The sequence below is a fragment of the Zootoca vivipara genome, chromosome 2 (assembly GCF_965207765.1).
Source record: "Zootoca vivipara chromosome 2, rZooViv2.hap1.1, whole genome shotgun sequence".
Lineage (NCBI taxonomy): Eukaryota > Metazoa > Chordata > Lepidosauria > Squamata > Lacertidae > Zootoca > Zootoca vivipara.
In genome coordinates, this window is record NC_142584.1 from 78,496,921 (window position 1) to 78,509,425 (window position 12,505).

Here is a 12,505-nt window from a genome sequence, read left to right on the forward strand (position 1 = left end):
GAAAAGTGCACAGAACAGGAAGGGGAGTGGGCAACCTAGAAAGCATGCTCTCAGCCAGAAGCTGCAGACAAGAATTTAAAATTGACGCACTGTTTTTCATTGTAATAACATATTTGGGAACATAAAGGAGAGCCCTGTCAAAAGCCCATCTAGGCCAGCATCTCACAGCGGCCAACAGCATGCCTCGAATGCAGGACCTGAGTGCAATATTTAGAGACACATGAAGTAGCAAACTATAACGATGGAACCGGCAGGAATGACCTTATTTTAACTAGCATTTGTTTTAAATATCTAGCGGCTATAATCTATTTCCAATATTTTTTTCTAGTATTACAAATTTTGTATACACATATTAAAGAAAGTAATTAATTCAAAGTAGGTGAAGAGGAAGAGGAAGAGGAAGAACCTGAAGTGCCAGCTGGCCCCCGACCCCGAAGAATATCTGAACTGAATATGAAGGAAAAGATGACACCAATTCCTGAAGGAAGCTCCTTCTTTATTTTCAGCAATACAAACCCGTAAATAACCATTTTATGTATATCTCTTGAATTGTTTGTTATTAAATAGTACTACCACATTGAGGCTCCCGTATAAAATGGCAACACTTTTTCCTGACTGCAACAAAAAAAAAGCAACAGAATGACCATACAAAGCTGTTTTTGAGATGTGTGATTTCTTTGCAAACCAAACTTGAATAACATGGTCTGAATAGCAGCTATCTCCAAATGCTTTTTTAATATTGTCCAAGTTATAAAATTTGGCCACTTTCCATTAAGATAGTCACATATGCTGTCCTATATGATATATATACAAGTTTACATTTTCCATAATTACTAGTGCAGTTAACAAGACAACCTGGCTGCTTTCCAGATGAACAACTTTTTTTAAAAATTAAAAAGCTCTGCAGTTGCTTAGTTTAAAGCTTCAGGAGCAGCTAACTTCCCACTTGTAATGGCATTGTTCTGTTTCGTCACTCTTTTCTTCAGGATTCGAGTGGGATGTCACAGGCTGATCAACCACCACATTTTCACCAACCTCATCCTTGTCTTCATCATGCTTAGCAGTGCTTCCCTTGCAGCGGAAGATCCAATTCGCAGTCATTCTTTTCGAAACAACGTAAGAAAAAACAGACTCCCCAAAAGAGTTGCATGCTACATCGTCTTTAAAATGGTCCCTTCGGAATGGAAGCAAACCATGAATATAAGAGATCAGTACATAAGCGTAGCTTTTTGAAATTGAGCAGCATGTGGGTATTTTCTTACGATTCAACAGGATGTTGGAACCAACTTGGAGATTACAAAAATAGTGCAGAGATTTGTTGTGGTTGGAGCCTGGAGTCATAGAGTAGCCTCAGTTGTTGTTGTTGTTTTTACAGTGAAGGGGTCTTCATAAGCTCAGTTACAACACTAATAATATTCAGGGTGTAGAAATTCCTAGTTGGGTGTTGGCAATGTTCTTTGTTTGAAACCCTGCAGACCCACTGCTGGTCAGCATGAAACAGTATTGAGCTAGATGGACCAGTTTTGAGCTAGATGGCAGTAGCACATGATGTGGTGGGGTATTGGCACTCAACTGACCTCCTGACAGCTGAGCCCTGTTGCTTCCAGGGAAGGAAAGGGATGAGGCAGTGGGGAGGTTGCTATGGTGCAAACTCACTGGCATTAATACCAGCTTAGCTCTGCTATTGCGTTTGCACAGGGCTGACCTCTCCACTGCCTTGCCCCTCCCCCCTCCTTCCTAGTATGCAGCCTCCACACCATGTTGTCCACTCCCTTAACCTCAACATTAGAAAATGAAATGGGACAAGCATATAAAAACTGCAGTCTGCAATACACATAGATTTTGCTTCTACAATATTTAAAGTGGGTGTATAGTATGCTGTATGCAACTCTCATTTACAAATGCTACTATAAATATTGTCTATACAGCATTCATTTTTTATTTCTAAAATAAAAAAGGCATATTCTAGGCATAATAAATGCTACAAAAGGTAATTTCAGATCAAGGGTGCATTTGTATGTTGCCCTTCAGCATAAAGTCCCAGGGTTGGTCACTGCAATTTAAAATACAATATTAAAACAGTATAAACAAACTACTATCGCCAGAGTAGGGTGGGTCCTAAAAATACATACCCCAGGTGTCAAAAGGCATGGGGAAAGAGGTGCATCTTCAGCATATGATGGAAACTGCATAATGAAAATGCCACACACCTCTGTGGGGAAGAAATTACATAATTTGGAGCTGCCATTGATTTGTAAAAATGTTATGAGAGACATTGCACATACCTTTGTAAACCCCAAAAAACTTTAATAAAAAATTTTTTGGAGCTGCCACAGAGAAGGAACTTCTGAGGGTCATGGAACTACCAAGAGGACCCCTTCTGCTCATCTTAACACCCAAGGGGGTCTGTAGGGAAGGGGACGGTCTCCCAGATTTGGGGCCTGAGACCGTCTCCTATTTTAGGAGGTGAGCAGTTTACACCTTTTTATATATTTGTGGCAGAAATATTTGGTCAAGTGGTGAAAGGGTGTTTCTCCAGCTTTTTAAAGTATTTTTCTCTCTCTCATATATATATATATATATATATATATATATATATATATATATAAAATATTCTCACCTTACTCATTTAAACAGGAAAATAAATGAGAAAACTTCTCTAATGCCATTCTAGGAAAAAGACTTACTGTATTCCTTTAAAAAAAGGAATACTTACTGTATTCCTTTAAAAAAAGTCACTTAACTCATTTAAACAGGAAAATAAATGAGAAAACTTCTCTAATGCCATTCTAGGAAAAAGACTTACTGTATTCCTTTAAAAAAAGTCACTTTAAAAATATTCATCATCATCAAACCTTTATTGGCACCACATACAAACATTCAAAATAAATAGGCCAGTGCGATCTCGTCGCCATTTCAACAGTACTGTCAGTTGCCAAAGGGAAGAAGAGGCAAGCAGTCTATTTCACCTCTGTGGGTCTCCAGCAAGGGCAGGGTCCTGTAACGTACTTTGGCGGCAAAAAATCAAATAGAGGAACTTAGCTACTGTCTTGGTGAGCTCCTGGTCTCTCCCCTGTAATAAGTAGCGTTGTAGATAATTGAGGTTAAATTCCTGCACCCAAGAGAGTCGAAAATAAAGAGGGGAACATGTTTTTTACACAGCTGAAATTAGTTCCTGGCGCTCTATGTCCCACAACCTAGTTTTTAACATGGCCTTGGCGATTGGAAAAGCCACAGCACCCAGGAGATCCTCTGAAAGCCCAAGTTGTCATATTTTTGTGCAAAACAGTTGTAGCCCTGGGGAAGGGAAGGAGTCTGACAGAACTTCGCTAAGTAAAGTATCTTTGTCTGCTGAAAAGCAAATGTTTAGCCAGCATAAAAGAAAACTCATCCAGGCAACTGTCTCTAGCTTATGTTGGCCTCCCTCTAGACACAAGTCCGCGTAAGGTACACAGCATGGGACATGAAAAACTTAAATAGAAAGGCTGCCTGCACTCATTCCACTGACTAGGTAAACCCTAACATCTTTAAAATATTGTGTATGTATGCAGAGGAGAAGGAAAAGAACCGTAGGTATGGCCCTGCCAACAGAAGGCATTGTTAGAATAATTGTATCCATTCAAGGTTGGTGTGATTTTATTACATGTAAGCACCAAGATATTTAGCTGTACCAGTGTAATAATGGGTAGTGCCTATGAAGCAATGTTTTCTACACTAGGTTTAAATCAGCTGCTATTATTTAGTTTAGCCCTTTGCCTGAAGTGGCAGACATCCCAGCCCAGCATGCTTGGTATAAAGCTTTCTCATGTACAAGCTCACTAGGGAGCTTCATGCACAGAAGGATATTGTACAAGTGGTTACAGAGCTCCACGTGCAAGGCTGAATAGATGGTTGGTGCTGTCTGTCTAGATAGTGCTGATCATCTGTTTGGGGTGGTAATCTGAATCCATTCTTCTACTCCCCTCATCCCTTTTATGGACTGGAAGAGGGGACTTGGATGATGACTCTTGTTTCCAAAGAGGTGAGTGGCGTACTGGAAGGTAATTGCACAAGCCACATTTGTTGGATGGATTGAGTTCTGCTACTTACAGGACTGAGGCTTTTTGTTGTTTAGTCATTTAGTTGTGTCCGACTCTTATAGCCAAATTGTTTATACAGTATGTCAAGGAAGCATCCCAAAGCTAAAATGAGTCTTCTTGGGTTTATAGGAAACTGTTTGGGTATATAGATGTTAGGATGAATAAATAGCTTGTGAAAACAAAATAGGAGTCTTTGCATTGTATATCTCAAGCGGCATGGACTCTTGTTATTCCATATAGAAGAAATTGCTCAAATGTCCATCAGTTACACTTGCAACTTGGGGAAACTGTTGTTTTGAAGATAAATTCATGCTGCAATGTGATGACATGACAAAGCCTGATTGAAATGTTTTTAATTGGCAAAAATGGGTATCTTTTTTTCCATGGACACATTAATGTACAGATATACCCTTAAAAGTTTGCGCTGTGATCTGTGCAAAAAGGACTTCGTGTGTTTAGAGAATTTCTGAAGGTACTTCCAACCATGTCAAGCTGGCTTAGTCATAGCTGCCAAGTTCTCCCTTTTTTTAAAGGGAAATTCCCTTATGCTGAATAGGCTTCCTCGCGAGAAAAGGGAGAACTTGGCAGCTATGGGCTTAGTAATGTATTCTCATTCAGAATATTTGAATATTCAGTATTCTCTATACGATAAGAACCAAAACTAAACAATGCAGAGATTGTTTCATTAGTATGATTATATTATGTTCTGAGAGCAAGTTGCACCTGTTAATAATTTGTTTGCATTTCTTACAAGAACACTGTGATGACTAAAACATAATGGGTTGAATCCAAATGTCACTCCCAGGCTCTGAGAGCATCACCCAGGCAGAATTTTACTTGGTATATGATCCTGCACCAGGGAGGTGACTTCTGCTGATTCCCACTTCACCTGCATCCCACCAGCATTTTATCTCATGCTGTCCAGGGGTGGGTGGAGGAGCGTTAGGAAATCCACTGGAACAGTGTAGGAGACGCTGCTGGGGTCTGTAGGGGGAGGAGGATATGCAGAATCCCTCACCCTTTTGCCAATGGAAGGCACCTTCCCAACCATCAAGGGCAAAGTCTGTAAGGAATTACCTGTACTTCGGGGGAATATAGTATTGAAGGATGATGCTTTAGAAGTAAGCAAATCTGTGAATTGGGACAACTGTGAGGCAATTTTCAGTGAAACAAATAAATGTTGTTTGGTCATCGTACATCTATTTATTTATCTAAATTTATACACGTTCATAAAGTAGGCATTTCTCTGTATGTGATCAAAGTTGTAAATTCTGGTAGTATTTGTAGATGAATTTCTTACTGTGGCACATGTTATGCTTTGCAGATACTTGGTTACTTTGACTATGCTTTCACAGCCATCTTTACTGTTGAAATCCTGTTAAAGGTAATTAACTGTTAATTGATCCTTGTTAACTCAGACACAGCTTTAGCAATAATGTTTGTAACTTTTTGTTTACCTTCCAGATCCTAGGGTATGCAGATTATGTCTTCACTAGTATGTTTACATTTGAGATCATTTTGAAGGTAACAGGTTTACAAAGAAGTTTACTTAAAAAGGATTTTTTTCTGTGTGTCACCTGCCACGAAAAGGCACTTGAAGTGTTCTCCGCCTTTTCACTCAACAACCAAATCTAAACCTTTTTTTGAAACCAAAGGATATTTTTCTTCATGGTTTTTATTCTATTTTACCTTTGGGTGCATGTAGAAGCTACTTTTTTATCATCACATCAATCTGACAGCTCATTTTATCCTTTTTTTCTACTTCCGGTTTGTCAGAAGAAGGAAAACTATTTCACTACGCATGAACTTTCCTCCTCCCCTTTCTGGCATTTCAAAGAGAAAGATCTTAAATCTTTTAAAGGAGGAGCATGTAACTTCTCATTTCTTTTTCTGAACTATATATTCACAGAGTTAAAATAGTAGACCACTATTTTCTTGCAAAGGGACTTGCAAGATACTCTACCCTTTCTAAAACCTACTAGGATGCTTTATCTTGGGTATACATTTAAATACACGAAGAGGCATGAACATGCTTACTTAAATGTATTGCCCATGCATGAGTTCAGAACTGGTCTTTCAATGTATAGTCTGTGTACTGATTATCAAGGACATCCACCAGGGGAGCTCAGAATTCTGACGTACAGATTAGATTGGTGCACAATTGATGCTGCAGTCAAGCTGCTCCACCATTGCAGAATAAGGAGGAACATATAGAAAATGTGAGCATGCATTTTGATGCCTTCGAGATTGGGATCATCTATTGTAGCCACTTCAGTCTCAAGTTACTTATTGAGTATTCCTGGATATGACACAGGACCCAGTGGTATTATATGAATCAGTACATAAACTTTGCATTTCCAGCTGGGGAATCAAACATAACAAATCTATTTCCTGCTTTATTCATATTATTGTGTGTTCTTTTTTACAGTGCATTTTGATTAACACTTGATAATAAGACTGATTTGGGCTGTTTACAAGATATGCTCAGTTTGATAAGGGATAAGGTTTTTAGTTTTAGTTTTTAAAACATGCTGAATGTGTTTCATAATTCTACCAGTGTAGCATTTCAGAGCATGCTATTTTGAGAAGGGCATGTCTCTTAGCCCTTCCATTGGCATGTTTTGCCAGGAAAGTGGGAAACTATTTAGCATGATATTAGGGGGCTGAAATAAAGGGATCTATGGTGTAAAGAAGATTGTTTAGATTATAACACACCTATTCCTCATTCTAGTGCAGGAATTGCTAACCTTTTATTGGCCCAAGGATCTCATTCAGCCTTTCCCAGGGACCATACATCAATGGTGCATGTGGCTCTCACTTGTGCGTGCGCGCACACGCACACACACAGATTGCACACAGACCCACTCCTCACCTGAACTGTGCTATGACCCCCAGCCTGCCCATTTGCCCCCAAGGCCAGGGGTCAGCCACCCTCTGTTCCAGTGGATTCTACATTGTGCTATAGCCATCTGAAGTGAATTGTGCCCTAAAATTAGAACACATCAAAAACCCAGAACCTAACTGTTCAGCATTATGTAACCAAAAGGAAACATCTGCTACTGATTCATAAACGTAGTTTCTGGTGGCTTACATTTTGTGTGCGCGCCTGCATTTTTCAATCCACAGTATTTTATTTATCAGTGTTTTATTGTGGATAGCCGAAGACAAAATGTGCATTAGTGTTGCATCAATCAAATTCTTTAATTTTGGTCTTTTTTGTAGTATTCCAGTCTCTCCACTAAGCAAGATTCATTCAGTGCAAGCATCTTGTAAACAGCCTTGTGAATCAAGCAGAGGTGAAACAAAATAATTAACTATGACCTTTCTGTTTTTAGCTGACAGTGTTTGGAGCATTCCTTCATAAAGGATCTTTCTGCCGAAATTACTTCAATTTGCTGGACTTGTTGGTAGTGGGTGTGTCTCTTGTGTCATTTGGCATTCAGTAAGTATTGCAATAAATATATTATGGGCTGTTGTTGTTCCTTGTTATGTGTATCTGCGATGTGGTTCACAAGTAGCACTCATTTCTGTGTTTAATAGCTGGCCTACCAACAAGCAGACAATTGCCATACCGGTAGTTCCTGGACTGAAAATGCTTAACACCATAGACCATTAACAAATTGTTATTCTTATAGTTATCCTTTGAGGAAAGGAAACAAGGGAATGTTTGCTTTTCCAGTATGAAGTTTAATAACTAGAAAAATGCTAGCAAAGGAATATCCTGTATAGTACAGGGTCCACTGGAGAGGCTGCCTAGTATTGTAGGTTGTAAGCAAGTTTTGCCTCATACTTCACTGTATTTAATTTAATTTGCCCCACAGAAATGAATGGTAGCCGGTCATTTATACAATAATAAATTAAAAAGGTGTGCTGTGGGACATAATGGAACTGAAGGCTAAATCTGTTATCTTCCCATTAATCCTGACTATCTTTGCATTTCCTTGACCTGTATACCCCATCCTGAGTTCTGTTTCTTAATCTCAAGTAGTGACAGAATGTTGGGAACAAGCCCTTTACCCATTGCAAGCTTCAGGTTTCATTAAGTGATTTGCCCATATGACTGTGCTGACCTTTAAAGCCCTAAATGGCCTCGGTCCAGTATACCTAAAGAAGCATCTCCACCCCCATCGTTCTGCCCGGACACTGAGGTCCAGTACAGAGGGCCTTCTGGCGGTTCCTCGTTGCGAGAAGCCAAGTTGCAGGGAACCAGGCAGAGGGCCTTCTCGGTGGTGGCGCCAGCCCTGTGGAACGCCCTCCCATCAGATGTCAAAGAGAAAAATAGCTACCAGATTTTTAGAAGACATCTGAAGGCAGCCTTGTTTAGGGAGGCTTTTAATCTTTAATCGATTATTTCATTCTTTTAATCGATTATTTTATTATTCTGTTGGAAGCCGCCCAGAGTGGCTGGAGAAACCCAGCCAGATGGGCGGGGTATAAATAATTTATTATTATTATTATTATTATTATTATTATTATTATTATTATTACTGTGATGAAAGTTCTTCTAATAGAAGGTGCAGATTTTGAATCTGTCTGACTTCTTTTCTTTTTTCAAAAAAAATCTCTGTAGAACAGGAGACGAAAACAAGGAAAGATTCCCCACAGTGCTAGTTAGAAGGTTACAGGTTGCAAATGGGGTGTCATTCATGCTTGATTCTATGATTGTTCACAATCTCTATGCTGGAGAGAAACCTGACTGGAGCCTGGACTACAGTATAACTGTTTCTGCAGCTACTTACCTTGGAACCATTGTTTTATAAATGTGGAGTATACTCAGCCCTGCCTAGGATAAACAGATTACTCACAAGGTGCTGAAAGCACTTTGTAAGAACCCCCTTGAGAACCCTGTTGGCTTATTTATTTACAGAGGAGAAGAGGAGGAGAAGGAAGAATGGAAATAACTCGTACACCAATATTTACTAACTCCTATAAGTAAATAAAATTATTTCAAAAGTGATGAGCTGTTGTGCATGAGTATGACCTAATTTTGTCAGAGCTGATGAATGAAATTAAGGGATGGCAAGTTAATGCTTTATTTGTTTCTATTTTTCATCTAGATCAAGCGCCATTTCAGTTGTGAAGATTCTGAGAGTTTTAAGAGTCTTAAGACCCTTAAGGGCTATAAACAGAGCAAAAGGACTTAAGGTTGTTATCTGAATTTTTTTTTCTGAATTACAGACAAATAACATTAGAAACATTATTTGGCATTTACCATTAGAAACATTAATTAATATTAGAAACATTAATAGGCCATGGGGGCTTTGGAGCTAATGTTTATGCTTCCTAGAAGAAAACTGCTTTTCAGCAACATTTTATTTATTTGAAACATTTACATACACCAAAATGTGTACTGATTGCCATGTAAGTGCAAGGCAGGCATCTTTAGGGAAGCTATTCCATAAACTGAGTACCATTGCTTAAAAGACCCTCTCCTTTGTTGTAAAATAGTGTGCCTTCCCCCAAACCCTAATGGGGTCTCCTTTGTAATCATCCTGCATCACAGAGGGTTTCTGCTTCTCTTAATCTTAGGGTCATGGGTTCGGGCCCCATGTTGGGCAAAAAAAGATTCCTGCATTGCAGGGGGCTGGACTAGATGACTCTTGCGGTCCCTTCCAACTCCATAATGCTATGATTCTATGACATGCATTGTAAAAAATAATTAATGAAATGCAAGTTCATTGAGCATGATGATGAAAACACTCAACGATAATTGCACTGACCCTTCTTTTTCTTGACTTCCCCACAGCATGTTGTTCAGTGTGTCTTTGTCGCTATCCGAACTATTGGTAATATCATGATTGTTACAACTCTGCTCCAGTTCATGTTTGCATGTATTGGAGTCCAGCTCTTTAAGGTAAGATAAGAATTCCAAACCTGCCCCCCTCAAACCTAGCAATTCCATAGTCCTGCCCAGAGAACGACACTAGTAAATTATTCTTTGCGAGTCTTATTGAACCTCCAGTAGAGATGCAAGTGAAACAAAGATAAGAATAGTTAATGGCTCTGTGCCATGGGTTCTACTTCCATGTTCTGTTTTATCCATAGGGAAAATTCTATCGGTGCACAGATGAAGCAAAACAAAACCCCGTGGAATGTCGGTACGAACGTTTTCCTCTTAATCTGCCTGTATTGGTGGGTTTCTTTTTAAAAAAGCATTGCATTTCCACAGTAGCTATCTGCTTTTTCCTCCTGTAGGGGAATATTTATTGTTTATAAAGATGGAGATGTGGAGAGCCCAATGGTGAGAGAGAGAGTATGGCAGAACAGTGATTTCAACTTTGACAACGTGCTTACTGCTATGATGGCTCTTTTTACAGTTTCTACTTTTGAAGGATGGCCTGCGTAAGTATACCATTTACGGAGGTCTTTACTGCATGATACTTTTGGAAGGACTAGGAACCTTAACTCTCACTGAAGGTAATGGGAAGTGAGGACATGTCTTAATAACTTTTTAATTATTTATCCTGGAGGTTTTTTTTCACGTAAGAAGATCAGTGAAATTTCCTGATGATTTTCCAAATAGATAATTTAGTCTTTAAATATAGTTAAAAAATAAATAAATTGAAACCTCTGCATTTTTACTTTAAATTAGGTGAAACTTTTACAAATGTCTAAATACAATACAGTAGTCTTGTTTCATAGTTCCCACCTGCCAGTTGCAAGTACAGGTGAAACTCGGGAAATTAGAATATTGCATTTATTTCGCATTTATAGAAATAATTGCATTTATTTCAGTAATGCAACTTAAAACGTGAAACCAATATATGAGATAGATGCATGACACGCAAAGCAAGATATGTCAAGCCTTTATTTGTTGTAATTGTAATTATTTGTCATTAGGCGGGTCAATTATAAATGGAATGCAATTAATGAAATGTAATAGCGATGTTTATTTTTGTATTATTGTAACTATTTGTTTTATTACTGTGGAATTTCCAAAAGAAAGCATTTGTAAAAATTAAATGAAAAATAAAAAATAAAAAGTTGCATTACTGAAATAAATGCACTTTTCGACGATATTCTAATTTTCTGAGTTTCACCTGTAGAATTAACACTTTCAGTCTTCTTTAAAACATATTTTTTCTATTTTTTTAAATAATATGCAGGCTTCTATATAAAGCTATAGACTCAAATGGAGAGAACATAGGTCCAGTCTACAATTACAGAGTGGAGATCTCTATTTTCTTTATTATCTACATCATCATTATTGCTTTCTTCATGATGAACATATTTGTTGGTTTTGTCATCGTTACATTTCAAGAACAGGGAGAACAAGAATACAAGAACTGTGAACTGGACAAAAATCAGGTAATAAAGAATACACTTTTAAAATGTTGTTAACATGGAAACCGATGTCTAGTGTCTGTTGTTTCAGAAGAAGATGCTCTTCCATTTTATTTATTTCTATTAATGAATAAATTTCCTCATGAATAATCATTGGGTACTGGTAGAGTGAAGCATGCAGACTTAGGCAACTGAAAAGATAACCATGGCCATACTAACCATGTATCTGAAGAAGTGTGCATGCACACGAAAGCTCATACCAAAATATAAACTTAGTTGGTCTTTTAGGTGCTACTGAAGGAATTTTTTTATTTTGCTTCGACTCAGACCAACACGGCTACCTACCTGTAACATGGCCATACTACACATTCATGTCTTTCTTTCATAAATAAATTATTTCAGAAATAAGAAACCCCTCCACATGTGAGGTAGCCTGCATATAATGGAGGTATCTTAGGTTACTTCTCTGATGTGAAGCTGTTTTGATGTTATTTCCAGTTAAATTGTGACCCTCACTGCTGTGTTTGAAATTTCTGCCTTTTATAGCGTCAGTGTGTGGAATATGCTTTGAAAGCTCGACCTTTGCGTAGATACATTCCAAAAAACCCATACCAATACAAATTCTGGTATATGGTGAACTCTACTGTCTTTGAATACATCATGTTTGTCCTCATCATGCTGAACACACTATGCTTGGCTATGCAGGTAGGAATTGAACAAACTGCCAATTACTCACAGGCACAGAATACACATGGAAACTGTAATGTAAACTACCGTAATGTTAAGTCATTTTGCAGTAGACTTAATTATAATTCAGAATTCTAATTGCTTGTATAATTTAAGGAGGAAGCCTTGTGCAGGTGTTAAAGGCACAAGAACATTCATTGATTCAAGATTATGAAAAGAACTAAGGTTGTTTTTTTTTGTTTTATTTACTGCCTACAAATATTCTGAATAATCTCATCTGTTTCATTTGCAGCACTATGGGCAGTCTAAACCTTTTAATGATGCAATGGATATTCTAAATATGGTTTTTACTGCAGTGTTTACTGTTGAAATGTTTCTGAAACTCATTGCATTTAAGCCCAAGGTAAGAGAATTTACATTGCTTAGTTGGGATTAGTTATGCCTTTGGATCAGTT

The 12,505-nt window shown here is 38.1% G+C and overlaps 1 protein-coding gene across 4 annotated transcripts in view; it reads left to right on the plus strand.

Moving 5' to 3' along the window:
- The window catches only part of CACNA1D (calcium voltage-gated channel subunit alpha1 D), a 204,337-nt gene that overhangs the window by 125,695 nt on the left and 66,137 nt on the right, over nt 1-12,505 (plus strand). For all 4 annotated transcript variants that reach the window (XM_088662244.1, XM_088662245.1, XM_088662243.1 and 1 more), the window contains exons 19-29: nt 377-518; nt 987-1,116; nt 5,404-5,463; nt 7,415-7,521; nt 9,137-9,224; nt 9,826-9,933; nt 10,125-10,177; nt 10,275-10,421; nt 11,186-11,387; nt 11,910-12,068; nt 12,343-12,453. In XM_088662244.1, the coding sequence (XP_088518370.1) occupies nt 377-518; nt 987-1,116; nt 5,404-5,463; nt 7,415-7,521; nt 9,137-9,224; nt 9,826-9,933; nt 10,125-10,177; nt 10,275-10,421; nt 11,186-11,387; nt 11,910-12,068; nt 12,343-12,453 (1,307 nt within the window). The remainder of the gene's footprint in view (nt 1-376; nt 519-986; nt 1,117-5,403; nt 5,464-7,414; nt 7,522-9,136; nt 9,225-9,825; nt 9,934-10,124; nt 10,178-10,274; nt 10,422-11,185; nt 11,388-11,909; nt 12,069-12,342; nt 12,454-12,505) is intronic.